The sequence below is a fragment of the Phocoena phocoena genome, chromosome 8, assembly GCF_963924675.1.
Source record: "Phocoena phocoena chromosome 8, mPhoPho1.1, whole genome shotgun sequence".
NCBI classification, from domain to species: domain Eukaryota; kingdom Metazoa; phylum Chordata; class Mammalia; order Artiodactyla; family Phocoenidae; genus Phocoena; species Phocoena phocoena.
The window spans coordinates 23916565-23939753 of NC_089226.1; the positions used below are offsets into that span (position 1 = coordinate 23916565).

Here is a 23189-nt window from a genome sequence, read left to right on the forward strand (position 1 = left end):
AACAGAGCAATGCACTACCACACACTTTCAAAAACTGTCTTGGTGTTTTACTGTCCATTCATTAACTCAAAAAGCCTTTATTGAACCTATTATAGGGCAGGTGCTGTGTCTGGCTCTGGGGATACACAGGAGGGATAAACACATTCTTTATGCTCTCAAGAAACTTGTCTTACAACAGGGGCAACAGGCTTACAAACAAATGTCTTCAACATTACATAATAAGCACTGCAACAGAAGTAAGAAACATGCCAGATCAATGCTATGAAGAGAATTCTGACAACACGGAAGATTGGCCTAGAAAAATGTGAGGCAGGAAGCACAATGACCAGTTCGGAGATCACTGCAGAAATCTGAGCAGGTCATGATGAGAATGTAACTCTGCCTGAAAGCAGAAGCTGTGAAGACAGAGAAGAAACAATGGAGATAAGAGAGTCATTATGAAGAAGAATCAATAGAACCATCAAAGTGAAGGGTGGGGAAAGGGAGAAGCTGAGGAGTTGTCAAGTTTCTCATTTTGAGGACTAAAAGATGTTGGTATTGCTCATGAGGATACCAAGCAAGAAAGTAGGAGAAACTTTTCAGGGACAAATATGGACTTAGGCTGAGATGGAAGCAATTATGGATATTCCCTTCCTTGGATTCATGAATCATTTGTACCAGTAAGCAAAAATTATTTTTGTTTGTGCATGGAGTGGAAAGTAGGAAAGGGAGAGAATAAGAAGATGACAAATCATGATCAAATCAGTGGTGTCATGCCAAGGCACAGATTTCTTTCCCCGTGAAGAATATGCCAGTTACTTATAACCAAAAGAGGCTCTGTGTTATTCTACTCATTATCAGGAGCTGGCTCTGGGCAGGGATCTGTGGTACCTGCTGCAAAAGGCACTTGTAGAAGACCTACAGCATACTAGGTGCTCACTAACAGATCTGGTTTTAGATCACAAAGTCTTCAGAGTCAGGATTTCTATTTATAAATGGCTGCCAAGTCTGCAAGTATAAGTTAAATGATATCTTTAGGAAGGCTAATTTAAGAATATGAAAGATTCACTGTTTCAGGAATTGGCCAAGCATTTTAATCTTAAGAAACTTCCCTTGAGAATGCTCTCATATTTCTGGATACAATGAAAACATTAATATTTTATTTTATAGGAAATATGTTTATTATTGATCATGGCAATTAAAAAATATTCATTTTTTCTCAGGGTTGGTCCATCATACTCATCATACTCTTTCTCTGAGCAATTTTGTTTAATATTACAGAGAAACTTCTGTATGGTAAGCAAAACAGGAATTTCCAACAATGAAACAAGGTCTCTAGAACTTGCCAGTAAAACAAAGGAAGCATTTCCAGTGATAAGATGTAGGAACCCATGGATAAAATCTAACAGAGCACAGGCTGGAAAATGGGATCAGGAAATTTTATAATCCACCATCACTGTGAGTTTGCTCTGGGATGGTGCAAGCATGGCCTGTGAAAGGGGCTTAGAGGTATGATAGCTCCTGTCTGAAGAATGGGTCCTTTGGGCATGGGACTCATGTTACCTACATGCCCCAAAGCCAACTGTTTTTTCAACTTCTTGCCCACATAATCATGACTAGAGGTTTCAAGAAGAAGACAAGAGCAAGTACTATTTAGCTTTGACTTTTGAGCAGATGTAACACCAGCTCTTCATCCTCGGCTAAAGACAGGCCTGTATCCAAAGGCTCTGAGGTTTCCCACTTGGTCTTCTTTCTGTCATGACTGGTGGGTCCCACGTCTTCCACTTCACTGTCGTTCTTTGTCCTCATTGCCTGCTTCTTCTTGGTATCACTGGTGGGAACAAATCCAATGATTTACTTTATAAATAAATAAATCCATTATTATGAAGTCAAACACTTAAAATAGAAAAAAATTACCAATAACAGATACTTGGTAAAGTGATATTATGCAGGAGGGAAAGAAGCTATGACAACATCAGGCTATCTGTGTCATAGTAACTACCTTCCCATTAACAGATGTGGGGAGGGGGCCTATAATATACCAGGCACTGTGCAGGGTACATTGTATACACTGTGTCATCCAATCCTCACAGTAATTCTAGGAAGCTCTGGATATATCATTCACAATATGAGGACACCAGTTGGCCCACATTCTGGCTCCAGACTGGCTCCAATCTGCGCTTGTCCTGTCACATCAAACAGTCTCTATATAGTTAGGTTATCATTTAGGTAGCAGTAATATCTGTTGTGATATATAGATCATGAATAAAATAGAACCTGAAATGTTAAGTTACAAATTACTTAAGACATCAAGTAAATCTGCCCCATTTAAATCTGTATCTAAGACTCACAAATGGTCTGAAGAAAACATAAACACTACGGCAGTATTTGGCACACACTTGAGGCACAGACCATAAAAATAAAACTAATTTCTGAAGGTAGAGAAAATCACTTGATACATTAAAATCAGAAGAGAAAGCAAAACATCCTCAAGGCATTTTAAACATACCATCATCATGTTCAAAAATGACCGAATTATTGGATACAAGTTTAAAACAAAATACAAAATCCATCTAGTAGCAATGGCAGTAGCAACTATTTATTAAGGGCTTACCAAGGGTCTGGCACTGTGCTACATGCTTTACATAGATTACAACATTTATCTTCATGGCAATCCTTGGTGTGGTGAGCACCAGCCTCATTCTACAGTGAGGTTAAAAGAGGTTAAATGACTGAACCTAGATTATGCACATGGAATTCAAACCCAGAGCTGAATTACTCTAAATTCAGCCCCAAAGTCAGAAAATTGAAAGCAAAATGTATTCCAAGCATAGGATGTATTCCAAAAGAGAATAAATTGCTCAAGTTACAATGGACTCTATTATGCCTTAAGAAGATAGTGGGGATATCAAAGTGAATGTGCCTAATCAGCATATCCAGTTCTGACCAGCCTGAAGCAAAACTGTAAACTATTTCCCCATTCACCTTCCAGAAATGCCCAGTACTCTGACTCAGCAGCCATTCTCTCTCACCACTGGAGGAAAGACAAACTATGAGGTATTTAAAGCTACAAATAATCATATTTTAAAAGGGTGGGTATGTACCTACAGAGATGAACACGAAAGAGTTCCCTATAATGGGAATTCAGTCAGTAAACAAAGTTACTCTTAGTGGAAAGAGGACTTTAAAAAAAAGTACTGAGTCCTAAAATCTGCTTGATTATGGCCAGTATGGTGCCAATTCCACCGGGCTAGAGTACCATGATTTATTTGGAACAAGTTAATACTGATTTTTGCCCTGCCTGTATTTCAAGTGCATCTAAGAGCAGCTCATCAGAAGCAGCCTAATTAGTGGGCTTTACTAACGCCTCCTTTCTTAATGTGCTCTGCACACTATATTCTGTGCAGGAAATAGCTGGTTCAGATACTAAAAAAAAAGATGGAAAATTTATGTAGATGGAAAATATTTTCAGAATTAGCAGCACTGCTGCTTTGTGGACCAGTTCAAATTTTAAAAAGATATTTTATACTACTTTCCATAGCAAAAAAGTGGTAATTGGTAGAACAAATTAATTATTAAATAATGATTTAGATATTCTACAGGTAACTTACTAAAACGGGGGAAAATGTTATGAATCTAGAAAACATTCATTTCCCAAAAAGGGAATAATGTAATAAATCTGGTAAACATTTAGTCAGAATATGGTCACAATTTGGTATCTTCAGAAAAGGACTCGGGGGGGACCTTCAAGATGGTGGAGGAGTAAGACATGGAGATCACCTTCCTCCCCACAAATACATCAGAAATACATCTACATGTGGAACAACTCCTACAGAACACCTACTGACATTGGCAGGAGACCTCAGACTTCCAGAAAGGCAAGAAACTCCCCATGTACCTGGGTACGGCAAAAGGAAAAAGAAAAAACAGGGACAAAAGAATAGGGACAGGACCTGCACTTCTGGGATGGAGCTGTGAAGGAGGAAAAGTCTCCACACGCTAAGAAGCCTCTTCACTCGTGGAGATGGTGGAGGGAGAATGGGGGGTGGGGGAAGCTTTGGAGCCACGGAAGAGAGCTCGGCAACAGGGGTGGAGAGGGAAAAGCGGAGAGATTCCCGCACACAGGATCAGCGCCAACCAGCACTTACCAACCTGAGAGGCTTGTCTGCTCACCAGCCAGGGCGGGGGGGTGGGGCTGGGAGCTGAGGCTTGAGTTTCCGAGGTCAGGCCCCAGGGAGAGGACTGGGGTTGGCTGCGTGAACACAGCCTGAAGGAGGCTAGTGTGCCACAGCTAGCTGGGAGGGAGTCTGGGAAAAAGTCTGGAACTGCCTAAGAGGAAAGAGACCATTGTTTCGGGGTACGTGTAGAGAGGGGATTCAGAGCACCGCCTAAATGAGCTCCAGAGATGGGCACAAGCCGTGGTTATCAGCTTGGACCCCAGAGACTGCCATGAAGCACTAAGGCTGCTGCCGCTGCCACCAACAATCCTGTGTCCAAGCACAGGTCACTATCCACACCCCTCCACCAGGAGCCTGTGCAGCCCGCCACTGCCAGGGTCCCATGATCTAGGGACAACTTCCCCAGGAGAACACATGGCATGCCTCAGGCTGTTGCAATGTCATGCTGGCCTCTGCCGTCGCCGCAGGCTCGCCCTGCATTCCAATTATAACCACCGTACCCGTCCCTCCCCCTGGCCTGAGTGAGCCACAGCCCCTAATCAGCTGCTGCTTTAACCGCCTCCTGGCTGGGCAGGGAACAGATACCTGAGGTCGACCTACATGCAGAGGTGGGGCCAAAACAAAGTTGAACACCAGGACTGTGCGAATGAAGAAGAGAAAGGGAAATTTCTCCATGCAGCCTCAGGAGCAGCAGATTAAATCCCCACAATCCACTTGATGTACCCTGCATCGGTTGAATACCTGAATAGACAACGAATTGTCCGAAAATTGAGGTGGTAGACTTTAGAAGCAACTGTAGACTTGGGGTTTGCTGTGTGAGACTGATTTGTTTCTGATATTTATGTTTATCTTAGTTTAGTTTTTAGAGCTTGTTATCATTGGTGGATTTGTTTATTGGTTTGGCTGCTCTCTTCTTTATTTTCTGAATTATTATTTTCTTTATGTTAATAATTTTTAAATTTATTCTTATTTTTTTTAATTTTTTTCTTTCTTTTCTTCTCCCTTTTCTTTTGAGCCATGTGGCCGACAGGGTCTTGGTGCTCCAACCTGGCGTCAGGCCTGAGCCTCTGAGATGGGATAGCCAAGTTCAGGACACTGGACCACCAGAGACCCCTGGGCCCGAGTAATATCAATTGGCAAGAGCTCTCCCAGAGATATCCATTTCTGTGCTAAGACCAGCTTCACCCAACAGCCAGCAGTTGGATGCCCCATGCCAAACAACTAATAAGAAAGGAACACAACCCCATTGATTAGCAGAGAGGCTGCCTATAATCATACTAAATTGACAGACACCCTAAAACACACCACTGGATGCAGCCCTGCCCACCAGAGAGACAAGATCAAGACTCACCCACCAGAACACAGGCACCAGTCCCCTACACCAGGAAGCCTACACAATCTACTGAACCAACCTCATCCATTGGGGGCAGACACCAAAAAACATGAACTACAAAACTGCAACCTGTAAAAAGGAGAACACAAACACAGTAAGTTAAACAAATTGAGAAGACAGAGAAGTATGCAGCAGATGAAGGAGTAAAGTAAAAACCCACCAAACAAATGAAGAGTAAATAGGCGGCCTACCAGAAAAAGAATTCAGAGTAATGATAGTAGAGATAATCCAAAATCTTGGAAATAGAATGGAGAAAATACAAGAAGCATTTAACAAGGACCTAGAAGAACTAAAAAGAAAAAATGATGAACAACACAATAAACAAAACTAAAAATTCTCTAGAAGGAATTAATGGCAGAATAACTGAGGCAGAAGAACGGAGTGACCCAGAAGATAAAATAGTGGAAATAACTAGCACAGAGCAGAATAAAGAAAAAAGAATGAAAAGAAATGAGGACAGTCTCAGAGACCTCTGGGAGAAAATTACACACACCAACATTCGAATTATAGGGGTCCCAGAAGAAGAGAAAAAGAAAGGGTGTGAGAAAATATTTGAAGAGATTATAGTTGAAAACTTCCCTAACAAGGAAATAGTCAAGTCCAGGAAGTGCAGAGAGCCCCATACAGGATAAATCCAAGGAAAAACACACCAAGACACATATTAATCAAACCATCAAAAATTAAATACAAAGAAAAAAATATTAAAAGCAGCAAGGGAAAAGAAACAAATAACATACAAGGGAATCCCCATAAGGTTAGCAGCTGATCTTTCAGCAGAAACTCTGCAAGCCAGAAGCGACTGGCAGGTCATATTAAAGTGATGAAGGAGAAAAACCTACAACCAAGATTACTCTACCCAGCAAGGATCTCATTCAGATTTGAAGGAGAAATTAAAATATTTAGAGACAAGAAAAAGTTAAGAGAATTCACCAAATGGTAACAGCCGTAAAGGGGAAATCAAAAGTAACACAATAATAGCAGGGGATTTAACACCCCACTTTCACCAATGGACAGATCATCCAAAATGAAAATAAATAAGGAAACACAAGCTTTAAATGACACATTAGACAAGATGGACTTAATTGATATTAATAGGACATTCCATCCAAAAACAACAGAATACACTTTATCAAGTGCTCATGGAACATCCTCCAGGATAGATCATATCTTGGGTCACAAATCAAGCCTTGGTAAATTTACGGAAAATGAAATCGTACCAAGTATCCTTTCCGACTACAACACTATGAGACAGGATATCAAATGCAGGAAAAAAACTGTAAAAAATGCAAACACATGGAGGCTAAACAATACACTACTAAATAACCAAGAGATCACTGAAGAAATCAAAGAGGGAATAAAAAATAACTAGAAACAAATGACAATAAAAACACGATGACCCAAAACCTATGGGATGCAGTAAAAGCAGTTCTAAGAGGGAAGTTTATAGCAATACAATCCTACCACAAGAAACAAGAAACATCTCAACTAAACAACCTAACCTTACACCTAAAGCAATAAGAGAAATAAAAAAAAAAAACCCCTCAAAGTTAGCAGGAGGAAAGAAATCATAAAGATCAGATCAGAAATAAATGAAAAAGAAATGAAGAAAATAATAGTAAAGATCAGTAAAACTAAAAGCTGGTTCTTTGAGAAGTTAAACAAAAATGATAAACAATTAGCCAGACTCATCAAGAACAAAACGGAGAAGACTCAAATCAACAGATTTAGAAATGAAAAAGGAGAAGTAACAACTGACACTGCAGAAATACAAAGGATCATGAGAGATTAATACAAGCCAACTATATGCCAATAAACTGGACAACCTGGAAGAAATGGACAAATTCTTAGAAAAGTATAACCTTCCAAGACTGAAACAGTTAGAAATAGAAAATATAAACAGACCAATCACAAGCACTGAAATTGAAACTGTGATTAAAAATCTTCCAACAAACAAAAGCCCAGGACCAGATGGCTCCACAGGCGAATTCTATCAAACATTTGGAGAAGAGCTAACACCTATCCTTCTCAAACTCTTCCAAAAAATAGCAGAGGGAGGAACACTCCCAAACTCATTCTACGAGGCCACCATCACCCTGATACCAAAACCAGACAAAGATGTCACAAAAAAAGAAAACTACAGGCCAATATCACTGATGAACATAGATGCAAAAATCCGCAACAAAATACTAGCAAACAGAATCCAATAATGCATTAAAAGGATCACACACCATGATCAAGTGGGATTTACCCCAGGAATGCGAGGATTTTTCAACATATGCAAATCAATGTGATACACCATATTAAAAAACTGAAGGATAAAAACCATATGATAATCTCAATACATGCAGAAAAAGCTTTTGACAAAATTCAACACCAATTTATGATAAAAACTCTCCAGAAAGTGGACATAGAGGGAACCTACCTCAACATAATAAAGGGCATATATGACAAATCCACAGCCAACATTGTTCTCAATGGTGAAAAACTGAAACCATTTCCTCTAAGATCAGGAACAAGACAAGGTTGTCCACCCTCACCACTATTATTTAACATAGTTTTGGAAGTTTTAGCCACAGCAAGCAGAGAAGAAAAAGAAATAAAAGGAATCCAAATCAGAAAAGAAGAAGTAAAACTGTCACTGTTTGCAGATGACATGACACTATACATAGAGAATCCTAAAGATGCTACCAGAAAACTACTAGAGCTAATCAATGAATTTGGTAAAGTAGCAGGATACAAAATTAATGCACAGAACTCTCTTGCATTCCTATACACTAATGATGAAAAATCTGAAAGAGAAATTAAGGAAACAATCCCATTTACCACTGCAACAAAAAGAACAAAATATGTAGGGATAAACCTACCTAAGGAGACAAAAGACATGTATGCAGAAAATCTATAAGACACTGATGCAAGAAATTCAAGACGATACAAACAGATGGAGAGATATACCATGTTCTTGGATTGGAAGAATCAACATTGTGAAAATGACTATACTGCCCAAAGCAATCTACAGATTCAATGCAATCCCTATCAAACTACCAATGGCATTTTCCACAGAACTATAACAAAACATTTCACAATTTGTGTGGAAACACAGAAGATCCTGAATAGCCAAAGCAATCTTGAGAAAGAAAAATGGAGTTGGATGAATCAAGCTCCCTGACTTCAGACTATACTACAAAGCTACAGTAATCAAGACAGTATGGTACTGGCACAAAAACAGAAATATAGGTCAATGAAACAGGATACAAAGCCCAGAGATAAACCCACGCACATACGGTCACCTTATCTTTGATAAAGGAGGAAAGAATATACAATGGAGAAAACAGAGACTCTTCAATAAGTGGTGCTGGGAAAACTGGACAACTACATGTGAAAGAATGAATTAAAACACTTCCTAACACCATACACAAAAATAAACTCAAAATGGATTAAAGACCTAAATGTAAGGGCAGACACTATAAAACTCTTAGAGGAAAACACTGGCAGAACTCTCGGTGACATAAATGACAGCAAGATCCCTTTTGACTCACTTCCTAGAGTATTGGAAATAAAAACAAAAATAAACAAATGGGACCTAATGAAACTTAAAAGCTTTTGCACAGCAAAGGAAACTACAAACAAGACGAAAAGACAATTCTCAGAATGGGAGAAAATATTTGCAAACGAACCAACTGACAAAGGATTAATCTCCAAAATATAAAACCAGCTCATGCAGCTGAATATGAAAACAGCAAACAACCCAAGCCAAAAATGGGCAGAAGACCTAAATAGACATTTCTCCAAAGAAGATATACAGATTGCCAACAAACACATGAAAGGATGCTCAACATCACTAATTATTAGAGAAATGCAAATCAAAACTACAAGGTGATATCACCTCACACCGGTCAGAATGGCCATCATCAAAAAACCTACAAACAATAAATTCTGGAGAGGGTGTAGTGAAAAGGGAACTCTCTTGCACTGCTGGTGGGAATGTAAATTGCTACAGCCACTATGGAGAACACTATGGAGGTTCTTAAAAAAACTAAACATAGAGCTACCATACGACCCAGCAATCCCACTACTGGGCATATACCCTGAGAAAACCATAATCCAGAAAGTCATATACCACAATTTTCATTACAGCAGTATTTACAATAGCCAGGACATGGAAGCAACGTAAGTGCCCATCGATAGATGAATGGATAAAGAAGATGTGGCACATATATACAATGGAATATTACTCAGCCATAAAAAGAAACGAAACTGAGTTATCTGTAGTGAGATGGATGGACCTGGAGTATGTCATACAGTGAAGTCAGAAAGAGAAAAACAAATACCATAGGCTAACACATATATGAAATCTAAAAAAAAAAAAAAAAAAAGGTTCTGATGAACCTAGAGGCAGGAAAGGAATAAAGACACTGACCTAGAGAATGGACTTGAGGACACGGGGAGGGGGAAGGGTAAGCTGGGACAAAGTTAGAGAGTGGCATTGACATATATACACTACCAAATGTGAAATAGTTAGTGGGAAGCAGCTGCATAGCACAGGGAGATCAGGTCAGTGCTTTGTGACCACCTAGAGGGGTGGGATAAGGAGAGTGGGAGGGAGATGCAAGAGGGAGGGGATATGGGGATATATGTATATGTATAGCTGATTCACTTTGTTATACAGCAGAAACTAACAACACTGTAAAGCAACTATACTCCAAGAAAGACCTGAGAAGAAAAAAAACTAAATAAAACATGACAGCTACTTCAACCTAAAAAATAAAATAAAAAACAATAAATTAAAAAATAATAATAAAAAGAAAAGGGCTCTTCTAAATGGTTTGGCACCAGAGGGTGATGTCAGCAACATGGCTAAATGAGATATCCTCGCTCATGTTCCCTCCCAACCACAATCTGGCATCCGTCCATGGACAAAAGTGCCTTTGTGGGAGCTGTGGGATCTAGCACTAGCACTACTACACTAAGAGGCCCGGGAAGAGTCTGTCCCAATCATGTATCGGGTAAGAGGTATACAGACCTGTCCCAGCTGTGAACCCTGCAGTGACCCACAAAACACCACTGCAGTCCCTCTTGGCAGTGGAATAACAATATTTATATAATCAGCCACACATAAGTGAGCCTTTATGGAAGTCCAGGTCTCCTGTGGAGAAGTTCCAGCATACCAATGCAGCAAAAAAACACGAGTTTGGACACACTGGAGACAGTAAATGGAACAGTTTGACTTTATTCATATCAACCCTCCTCCAAGGTGTCACAGTTCAGGGCCAAGAAAGATCTTCTTGGCCTGTGATTTTTCCTATTGGGGAAAGTGAGAACATATGAGTGAGTGAGTGCCTGGCTTCCCCTACTATACAAAACTTCCTCCCCATTTCTCTCTCACCCTATCCAGAGTACTAAATAATGAGCTGCATGGGGTGGGGACTGAGTGGGGAAGAGGCTAGAAGAGTGGCAGATAGGACTCTCAGAGGTAATTAAAAGGACGTGAATCCTACTAACTACACCATGAATTCCTTCAAGAAGCCTACCTACAAACTGCTGGAGACGCCCTGCATGTAGATCCCTCCAACTGGCCCATGGGCACCCCTAGGGCTCCACGGGCCTCACCCACACCCCTGTCCACCCTGTATCCAGATCCCTGTAAGTGCTCCTGATGTTGGTGGTGAGAGTGAGCTTTGGCAGATAGCTAGTGAGCATGACCCAAACCTGCAGGTCAGGGAGAGGCCACAAGCTTCAGCTTTAGTATCACCCATGGGAAAACAAAAGGGAAGCTATCAGTATGCATCCTGGTGCATTGCAGAATGAAGAGAAGGTACACAGGTTTAAGAATTCTCCCACAAAAGGGAGCAAGGAGCACAGAGCAGGCATATCTATAGAAAGCCTCAGAATCCCTAGGAGGGCTGACAAAAGGTATTCTCTCCTGAAGGCAGTTAATAAAGACTGGAGAAGTTGACTGCTACTGCAAATGTGACGACAGCAACACAAAACCTGAAACATGAAAAATCAAGGAAACATGATACCACCAAAGGATCACAATAATCTTCCAAAAACCTATCACAAAGACATGAAGATCTACAATTTACTGGATAAGGAATTCAAAATAGCTGTTTTAAGGAAGCTCAATGAGGTACAAGAAAACACAGAAAGAAAATTCAACAAAATCAGGAAAACAGTACACAAACACAGTAAGAAATTCAACAAAGAGACAGAAATCATTAAAAAGTACCAAACAGAAGCTCTGGAATTGAATAATACAATGAATGAAATGAAAATCTCAAAAGAGAGAATCAACAGCAAATGGATCAAAGAGAAGAAAGAATCTGTGAGTTAGAAGACAGGAATTTTGACATTATCTAGTCAGGGGAGAACAAAAAAAAAATAATAAAAAGAGTGAGGAAAGCCTGTGTGATCTATGGTAAATTCTCAAAGGAAACAACTTGTGAATTACTGGAATCCCAGAGGAAGAGGAGGAAGAAGGGGTAAGAAAACTTACTGAAAGAAATCACAGCTGAGAAATTCCCTAATCTGTGTAAAGATTTGGAAACCCAAGTTCATGAAGCTCATGGGTATCCAAACAAACTCAACTTAAAGAGATCTCCTCCAAGACATATTATAATAAAATTGTCAAAAATCAGAGAAAAAGACTGAATCTTAAAAGCAACAAGAGAAAAGAAACTTGCAGCTTACAAGGGAGTTCCCATAAGACTATTAGCATACTTCTCAGCAGAAACTTTACACACCAAGAAAGAATGTGATGATATAAGCAAAAGTGTTGAAAGGAAAAAAACCTGCCAACCAAGAATGCAGTCATCCCTCAGAATTCACGGGGAATTGGTTTTGGGACCCCCCTTCTTCCCCCTCCCAGTGATACCAAAATCTGCAGATGCTCAAGTACCTATATAAAATGGTGTAGTAATTGCATGTAGCCTACTCACATCCTTCCATATGCTTTAAATCATTCCTAGACTACTTTTAATACCTAATAAAATGTAAATGCTATGTAAACAGTTGCTGGTGCATGGCAAATTAAGATTTTGGTTTTTAGAACTTTCTGGAATTCTTTTTCCTTGAGTATTTTCGATTCACAGTTGGTTGAATGTGGATGTGGAACCCACTGATACAAAGGGCTGACTGTACTCTATCTGGCAATGTTGTCCTTCAGAAATGAAGGAGAGAGAAAGAGTATCGCAGACAAACAAAAGCTGAAGGAATCCATCACCACTAGACCTGCCTTAACAACAACAAATAAAAATGCTGAAAGGAGTTCAAGTTAAATCAAAGGACACTATTTAGTACATGAAAATATCCAAGACACTGGGCAAAGGTAAGTATACAGTTAAATTCAAAATATGCTACTACTGTAATATGCTGGTGTGTTCAACATTTAACTCCAGTATAAAGGTTAAAGGGCAACAGTATTAAAAATAACTATAGCTACAATACTGGTTAATAAATACACAATATAAAAGGAGGTAAATTGTGATATCAAAAACATAAGAAGAGGGGAGTAAAAGGGTAGAGGTTTTGTATGTGATTAAAATAAGCTGTTATCAGTGTAAAATAGACTATTATCTATCTATAAGATGTCTTCTGTAAGCTTCAGGGGAATCACAAAGCAAAAACCTACAGCAGATTCACAAAAGATAAAGAGAAAGGAATCAAAGCATACCACTCTAAGAAATCACCAATTCACAATGGAAGGTAGCAAGAGAAGGAAAAAAAGGAACAAAGGAACAACAAACAGCCAGAAAACAATACAATGGCATTAGTAATTCCTTACCAATCAATAATTATTCTAAATGTAAATGGATTAAATTCTCCAATCAAAAGGCATAGATTGGTGGCATAGATAAGACCCAACTATACACTGCCTACCAGAAATTCAATTCACCTTTAAGAACACATAGTCTCAAAATGAAGGGCTGGAAGAAAGATATTCCATGCAAGTAGAAACCAAAAGAGAGCAAAGGTAGTTACTTACATCAGACAAAATATACTTTAAGCTAAAAATGGTAACAAGAGACAAACAATATCATTATATAAAGACAAGGAGGTCAATTCATTAAGAGGATATAACAATAATACACATAGACCAGACACTGGAGCACCACAATATATTAAATATTAACAGATCTGAAGACAGAAATAGACAACAATACAATAAGAGAAGGGGACTTTAGTATACCACTTTCAACAATGGCTAGATCATCCAGACAAAAAAAAATCAGTAAGGAAATGCTGGATTGGAACTACATTTTACAGCAAAGAGACTGAACAAAAATATACAGGACATTCTGCCCAACAGCAAAGGAATACACATTCTTCTCAAGCACACTCAGAACATTCTTCGGAAACACTATATGATAAGTCACAAAACAAATCTTAGCAATTTAGGTAGACTGAAATAATACCAAGTATTTTTATCAACCACAATGGTATGAAACTAGAAATTAATTATAAGAAAACTGAAAAATTCACAGTATGTGGAAATTTAAAAACACAGTCCTGAACAACCAACGCGTTGAAGAAGAAATAAAAAGAGAAATCAAAAAACATCTCAGGGCTTCCCTGGTGGCGCAGTGGTTGGGAGTCCGCCTGCCGATGCAGGGGACGTGGGTTCGTGCCCCAGTCCGGGAGGATCCCACATGTCGCAGAGCGGCTGGGCCCATGAGCCATGGCTGCTGAGCCTGCATGTCTGGAGCCTGTGCTCCACAACGGGAGAGGCCACAGCAGTGAAAGGCCCACATACCGCAAAAAAAAAAAAAAAAAAAATCTCAGAAAGCAGCAGAATACACTTTCTTCTCAACTGCACACGGAACATTCTCCAGGATAGATCACATCTTGGGTCACAAATCAAGCCTCAGTAAATTTAAGAAAACTGAAATCATGCATCTTTTCCAACCACAAAGCTATGAGATTAGAAATCAGTTACAGGAAAAAAAAATGGAAAATACACAACACAAGGAGGCTAAACAATATATTACTAAACAATCACTGGATCACAGAAGAAGTCAAAGAGAAAATCAAAAAATACCTAGATACAAAGGACAATGAAAACACAATGACTGAACCTATGGGATGCAGCAACAGCAGTTCTTACCGGGAAATTTATAGCAATACAATCTTCCCTCAAGAAAGAAGAAAAGTCTCAAATAAACAACATAACCTTACCCCTAAGGCAATTAGAGAAAGAATAACAAACAAAACCCAAAATTAGAAGGAAAGAAATCATAAAGATAAGAGCAGAAATAAATGAGAGACGAAGAAAACAAGAGCAAAGACCAATGAAACTAAAAGCTGGTCCTTTGAGAAGAAAAAAAAATTGATAAACCTTTAGCCAGACTCATCAAGAAAATAAGGGAGGGCTTCCCTGGTGGCGCAGTAGTTCAGAGTCTGCCTGCCGATGCAGGGGACACGGGTTCCTGCCCCAGTCTGGGAAGATCCCACATGCCACGGAGCGGCTGGGCCCATTAGCCATGACCACTGAGCCTGCACATCCGGAGCCTGTGCTCAGCAATGGGAGAGGCCACAACAGTGAGAGTCCCGCGTACCGCAAAAAAAAAAAGAAAAAAGAAAAAAGAGAGATGACTTAATAAAATTAGAATAAAAAAGAGAAGTTACAATGGACACCACAGAAATACAAAGCATCGTAAAAGACTACTACAAGCAACTATACACCAACAGACAACCTTGAAGAAATGGACAAGTTCTTAGAAAGGTACAACATTCCAAGACTGAACCAGGAAGAAATAGAAAATATAAACAGACCAATTACAAGTATTGAAATTGAAACTGTGATTAAAAATCTTCCAACAAACGGAAGTCCAGGAACAGATGGCTTCACAGGAGAATTCTATCAAACATTTAGAGAGGAGTTAACACCTACCCTTCTCAAACTCTTCCAAAAAAATTGCAGAGGAAGGAACACTCCCAAACTCATTCTACGAGTCCACCATCACCCAGATACCAAAACCAGACAAAGATATCACAAAAAAAGACAATTACAGGCAAACATCACTGATGAACATAGACGCAAAATTCCTCAACAAAATACTAGCAAACCGAATCCAACAACACATTAAAAGGATCATCATGAAAGATTGGTTCAAGATGGCGGAGTAGAATGATGTATGCTTACTCCCTCTTGCAAGAGCACCGGAATCACAACTAACTGCTGAACAGTCATCGACAGGAAGACACTGGAACTCACCAAAAAAGATACCCCACATCCAAAGACAAAGGAGAAGCCACAATGAGAGGGTAGGAGGGGCGCAATCACAATAAAATCAAATCCCATAACTGCTGGGTGGGTGACTCACAAACTGGAGAACACTTATACCACAGAAGTCCACCCACTGGAGTGAAGGTTCTGAGCCCCACGTCAGGCTTCCCAATCTGGAGGTACGGCAACAGGAGGAGGAATTCATAGAGAATCAGACTTTGAAGGCTAGTGGGATTTGATTGCAGGACTTCGACAGGACTGGGGGAAACAGAGACTCCACTCTCGGTGCGCACACACAAAGTAGTGGGAAACACAGAGAAGAAAAGGAACTACAAAAACAAACCCATAACAATTAAGAAAGTAGTAATAGGAACATACATATCGATAATTACCTTAAACAAGAATGGATTAAATGCTCCAACCAAAAGACACAGGCTTGTGAAATGGACACAAAAACAAGACCCATATATACATATTTGTGGTCTTCAAGAGACCCACTTTAGAACTAGGGACACATACAGACTGAAAGTGAGGCGATGGAAAAAGATATTCCATGTAAATGGAAATCAAAAGAAAGCTGAACTAGCAATACTCATATCAGATAAAATAGACTTGAAAGTAAAGAATGTTACAAGAGACAAGGAAGGACACTACATAATGATCAAGGGATCAATCCAAGAAGCAGATATAACAATTATAAATATATATGCACCCAACATAGAAGCACCACAATACATAAGGCAACTGCTAACAACTATAAAAGAGGAAATCAACAGTAACACAATAATAGTGGGGGACTTTAACACCTCACTTACACCAGTGGACAGATCATCCAAAGAGAAAATTAATAAGGAAACAGAAGTTTTAACTGACACAATAGACCAGATAGATTTAATTGATATTTATAGGACATTCCATCCCAAAACAGCAGATTATACTTTCTTCTCAAGTGCGCACGGAACATTCTCAAGGATAGATCACATCTTGGGTCACAAATCAAGCCTCAGTAAATTTAAGAAAATTGAAATCTTATCAAGCATCTTTTCTGACCACAACGCTATGAGACGAGAAATGAATTACAGGGAAAAAAATGTAAACAACACAAACACATGGAGGCTAAACAATACGTTACTAAATAACCAAGAGATCACTGAAGAAATCAAAGAGGAAATCAAAAAATACCGAGGAACAAATTACAATGAAAACACAATGATCCAAAACCTACGGGATGCAGCAAAAGCAGTTCTAACGGAGAAGTTTATGGCAATAGAAGGCTACCTCAAGAAACATCTCAAACAATCTAACCTTACACCTAAAGGAACTAGAGAAAGAAGAACAAACAAAAACCAAACTTAGTAGAAGGAAAGAAATCATAAAGATCAGAACAGAAATAACTGAAATAGAAACAAAAAAAAAAACAATAGGAAAGATCAAGAAAACTAAAAGATGGTTCTTTGAGAAGATAAACAAAATTGATAGCCAGACTCATCAAGAAAAAGAGGGAGAGGACTCAAATCAATAAAATTAGAAATGAAAAAGGAGATGTTACAACAGACACTGCAGAAATACAATGTATCCTAAGAGACTACTACAAGCTACCCTTTGCCAATAAAAGGGACAACCTGGAAGAAATGGACAAATTCTTAGAAAGGTATAACCTTCCAAGACTGAACTAGGAAGAAATAGAAAATATGAACAGACTAATCACAAGTACTGAAATTGAAAGTGTGGTTAAAAATATTGTGACAAACAAAAGTCCAGGACCAGATGGCTTCACAGGTGAGCTCTAGCAAACATTTAGAGAAGAGCTAACACCCAATCTTCTCAAACTCTTCCAAAAAATTGCAGAGGAAGGAACACTCCCAAACTCATTCTATGAGGGCACCATCATCCTGATACCAAAACCAGACAAAGATACTACAAAAAAAGAAAATTACAAACAAATATCACTGATGAATATAGATGCAAAATCCTCAACAAAATACTAGCAAACAGAATCCAACAACTCATTAAAAGGATCATACACCATGATCAAGTGGGATTTATCCCAGGGATGCCAGGATTATTGAATATATGGAAATGAATCAATATGATAGACCATATTAACAAATTGAAGAATAAAAACCACATGATCACCTCAATAGATGCAAAAAAAGTGACAAACTTCAACACCCATTTATGATAAAAACTCTCCAGAAAGTGGGCATAGAGGGAACTTACCTCAACATAATAAAGGCCATATACGACAAACCCACAGCAAACATCATTCTCAATGGTGAAAAACTGAAAGCATTTCTTCTAGGATCAGGAAAAAGACAAGGATGTCCACTCTCACCACTATCATTCAACATAATTTTGAAAGTGCTAGCCACAGAAATCAGAGAATAAAAAGAAATAAAAGGAATACAAATTGGAAAAGAAGTAAAACTGTCAATGTTTGCAGATGACATGACACCATACACAGAGAATCCTAAAGATGTCACCAGAAAACTAGTAGTGCTAATCAATGAATTTGGTAAAGTTGCAGTATACAGAATTAATGCACAGAACTCTCTTGCATTCCTATACATTAATGATGAAAAATCTGAAAGAGAAATTAAGGAAACACTCCCATTTACAACTGCAACAAAAGGAATAAAATACCTAGGAATGAACCTATCTAGGGAGACAAAAACCTGTATGCAGAAAACTGTAAGACACTGATGAAAGAAATTAAAGATGATAAAAACTGATGGAGAGATATACCATGTTCTTGGATTGGAAGCCTCAATATTGTGAAAATAATTATACTACCCAAAGCAATCTATAGATTCAATGCAATCCCTATCAAATTACCAATGGCATCTTTCACAGAATTAGAACAAAAAAATCCTAAGATTTGTATTGAGACACAAAAGACCTCAAATAGCCAACGCAGTCTTGAGGGAAAAAACGGAGCTGGAGGAATCAGACTCCCTGACTTCAGACTATACTACAAAGCTACAGTAATCAAGATAATATGGTACTGGCACAAAAACAGAAATATAGATCAATGGAACAGGACAGAGAGCCCAGAGATAAACTCATGCACCTATGGTTAACTAATCTATGACAAAGGAGGCAAGGATATACAATGGAGAAAAGACAGTCTCTTCAATAAGTGGTGCTGGGAAAACTGGGCAGCTACATGGAAAAGAATGAAATTAGAACACTCCCTAACACTATACACAAAAATAAACTCGAAATGGATTAGAGACCTAAATGTAAGACCAGACACTAAAAGACTCTTAGAGGAAAATATAGGAAGAACACTCTTTGACATAAATCACAGGAAGATCTTTTTTGGTCCACCTCCTAGAGTAATGGAAATAAAAACAAAAATAAACAAATGGGACCCAAGGAAACTTAAAAGCTTTTGCAAAGCAAGGGAAAATACAAACAAGACAAAAAGTCAACCCTCAGAATGGGAGAAAATATTTGAAAACTAATCAACTGATAAAGGATTAGTCTCCAAAATATATAAACAGCTCATGCAGCTCAATATTAAAAAAACAAACAACCCAATCAAAAAATGGGCAGAGACCTAAATAGACATTTCTCCAAAGAAGACATACAGATGGCCATGAGGCACATGAAAAGCTGCTCAACATCACTAAATATTAGAGAAATGCAAATCAAAACGACGAGGTATCACCTCACACCCGTCAGAATGGGTCATCAGAAAATCTACAAACAACAAATGCTGGAGAGGGTGTGGAGAAAAGGGAACTCTCTTGAACTGTTGGTCAGAATGTAAATTGATACAGCCACTATGGAGAACAGTATGGAGGTACCTTAAAAAACTAAAAAATAGAATTGCCATATGACCCAGCAATCCCACTACTGGGTATACCCTGAGAAAAACCATAATTCAAAGACACACGCACCCCAATGTTCATTGCAGCACTATTTACAATAGCCAGGTCATGGAAGCAACCTAAATGCCCACTGACAGACGAATGGATAAAGAAGATGTGCTACATATAGCCATAAAAAGGAACGAAATTGGGTCATTTGTAGAGACGTGGGTGGATCTAGAGACTGTCATACAGAGTGAAGTAAGTCAGAAAGAGAAAAACAAATATCGTATATTAATGCATATATGTGGAACCTAGAGAAATGGTACAGATGAACTGGTTTGCAGGGCAGAAACAGAGACACAGACGTAGAGAACAAACGTATGGACACCAAAGGGAGAAAGTGGCTGGGGGTGTGATGGTGGTGTGATGAACTGGGAGATTGGGATTGACATATATACACTAATATGTATAAAATGGATAACTAATAAGAACCTGATGTATAAAAAAATAAATAAAATTCAAACAAAAAAGGATCATCATGATCAAGTGGAATTTACCCCAGGGATGCAAGGATTTTTTTAATGTCCACAAATCAATCAGTGTGATACACCACATCAACAAACTGAAGAATAAAAACCATATGATCATTTGAATAGATGCAGGAAAAACTTGTGACAAAATTCAACACCATTTTATGATAAAAACTCTCCAGAAAGTGGACACAGAGGGAACCTAACTCAACATAATAAAGGCCATATATGACAAACCCAAAGCAAACATCATTCTCAATGGTGAAAAACTGAAAGCATTTCCTTTAAGATCAGGAACAAGACAAGTATTTCCACAATTGCCACTATTCAAAATAGTTTTGGAAGTCCTAGCCATGGCAATCAGAGAAGAAAAAAGAAATAAAAGGAATCCAAATTGGAAAAGAAGAAGTAAAATTGCCAGTGTTTGCAGATGACATGATACTATACAAAGAAAACCCTAAAGATGCTACTAGAAAACTACTAGAGCTAATCAATGTATTCAGTAAAGTTGCAGGATACGAAATTAATGCACAGAAATCTCTTGCGTTCCTATACATTAATGATGAAAAATCTGAAAGAGAAATTAAGGAAACAATCCCATTTACTATTGCAACAAAAAGAATAAATTACCTAGGTATAAACCTACCTAAGGAGGCAAAAGACATGTAATTAGAAAACTATAAGATACTGGTGAAAGAAATCAAAAATGACACAAACAGATGGAGAGATATACCATGTTTTTGGATTGGAAGAATCAATATTGTGAAAATGACTATACTGCCCAAAGCAGTCTACAGATTCAGTGCAATCCCTATCAAATTACCAATGGCATCTTTCACAGAACTAGAACAAAAAAATTTTAGAATTTGTATGGAAACACAAAAGACCATGAATCGCCGAAGCAATCTTGAGAGAGAAAAACGAAGCTGGAGGAATCAGGCTCCCTGATTTCAGACTGTGCTATAAAGCTACAGTAATCAAAACAATATGGTACTAACACAAAAACAGATCAATGGAAACAAGATAGAAAGTCCAGAGATAAACCCACGCACCTATGGTCACCTAATCTATGACAAAGAAGGCAAGAATATACAATGAAGGGGACTTCCCTGGTGGTCCAGTGCTTAAGACTTCACCTTCCAATGAAGGGGTTGTGGATTTGATCCCTGGTCGTGGAGCTGAGATCCCACATGCCTCGCAGCCAAGAAGCCAAAACATAAAACGGAAGCAGTACTGTAACAAATTCAATAAAGACTTGAAAGAATACATAATGGAGGAAAGACAGTCTCTTCAATAAGTGGTGCTGGGAAAACTGGACAGTTACATGGAAAAGAATGAAATTAGAACACTCCCTAACACCATACACAAAAATAAACTAAAAATGGATTAAAGACCTAAATAAGGCCGGATACTATGAAACTCTTAGAGGAAAACAAAGGCAGAACACTCTTTGACATAAATTGCAGCAAGATCTTTTTCGATCCACCTCCTAGAGTAATGGAAATAAAGACAAACAAATGGGACCTAATGAAACTTAAAAGCTTTTGCACAGCAAAGGAAACCATAAACAAAATGAAAAGACAACCCTCAAAATGGGAGAAAATATTTGCAAACGAAGCAACCATCTAGGGATTAATCTCCAAAATATACAAACAGCTCATGCAGCTCAATATCAAAACAAACAATCCAATCAAAAAATGGGCAGAAGATCTAAATAGACATTTCTCCAAAGAAGACATACAGATGGTTAAAGAGCACATGAAAAGATGCTCAACATCACTAATTATTAGAGAAATGCAAACCAAAACTACAATGAGGTATCACTTCACACCAGTCAAGAATGGCCATCATCAAAAAATCTACAAACAATAAATGCTGGAGAGGGTGTGGAGAAAAGGGAACCCTCTTGCACTGTTGGTGGGAGTGTAAATTGATATAGCCATTATGGAGAACAGTATTAGCTTCCTTAAAAAACTAAAAATAGAACTACCATATGACCCAGCAATCCCACTACTGGGCATATACCCTGAGAAAACCATAATTCAAAAGGAGTCATGTACCACAATGTTCATTGCAGCTCTATTTACAATAGCCAGACATGGAAGCAACCTAAGTGTCCACTGACGGATGAGACAGATGAATGGATAAAGAAGATATGGCACATATATACAATGGAATATTACTCAGCCATAAAAAGAAACGAAATTGAGTTAGTTGTAGTGAGGTGGATGGACCTAGAGTCTGTCATACAGAGTGAAGTAAGTCAGAAAGAGAAAAACAAATATCGTATGCTAACACACACATATATGGAATGTAAAAAAAAAAAAAGGTCATGAAGAACCTAGGGACAAGATGGGATAAAGACGCAAACCTACTAGAGAATGGACTTGAGGATACGGGGAGGAGGAAGGGTAAGATGGGACTAAGTGAGAGAGTAGCATGTACATATATACACTACCAAATGTAAAATAGATAGCTAGTGGGAAGCAGCCACATAGCACAGGGAGATAGCTCTGTGCTTTGTGACCACCTGGAGGGGTGGGATAGGGAGGGAGGGAGATACAAGAGCGAAGAGATATGGGGATATATGTATATGTATAACTGATTCACTTTGTTATAAAGCAGAAACTAACACACCATTGTAAAGCAGTTATACTCTAATAAAGATGTTAAAAAAAAAAGTCATTCAATAAATGCCTACTCATCTGAAAGGCAGAAATCATGACCTTGTTGAAGGTTCTTTGGAGTCCTGAGAGGTACCATTACTGCAATGAAGAAGGCAATGTTTCATCGGAACTTGCTTCTAATTCAAGTTCCAACAGAGGAGAGCTTTACGCATGGGAAAACTCCCACAGCACTCAGTCCAGTCTGTGGGTACACAGGCGCCAGGCTGCTGACCAATCCCCTGTTTTTAATAGCACAAGTTCCCAGTGTTCTAAATTTTGGCTTTGCATATGTTTTTCAAAATTATATAAATGGTCATGTTAAGGCTAAATTTAGTAATTCATTTTTCCAAACACATGACTTCTGTTGAGTTAACACCCAGTCAGCGGACAGTTAAAATTTTAC

At 38.6% G+C, this 23189-nt stretch overlaps 1 protein-coding gene across 1 annotated transcript in view; it reads right to left on the bottom strand.

The window, feature by feature from the left end:
- Nucleotides 1–1146: 1146 nt before the first annotated feature.
- DDX10 (DEAD-box helicase 10) overlaps nt 1147–23189 on the bottom strand; it is a 281378-nt gene continuing 259335 nt past the window's right edge. Inside the window, exon 18 of the mRNA XM_065881843.1 lies at nt 1147–1810. Within this exon, the coding sequence (XP_065737915.1) occupies nt 1633–1810 (178 nt within the window). The 3' untranslated portion in view covers nt 1147–1632. The remainder of the gene's footprint in view (nt 1811–23189) is intronic.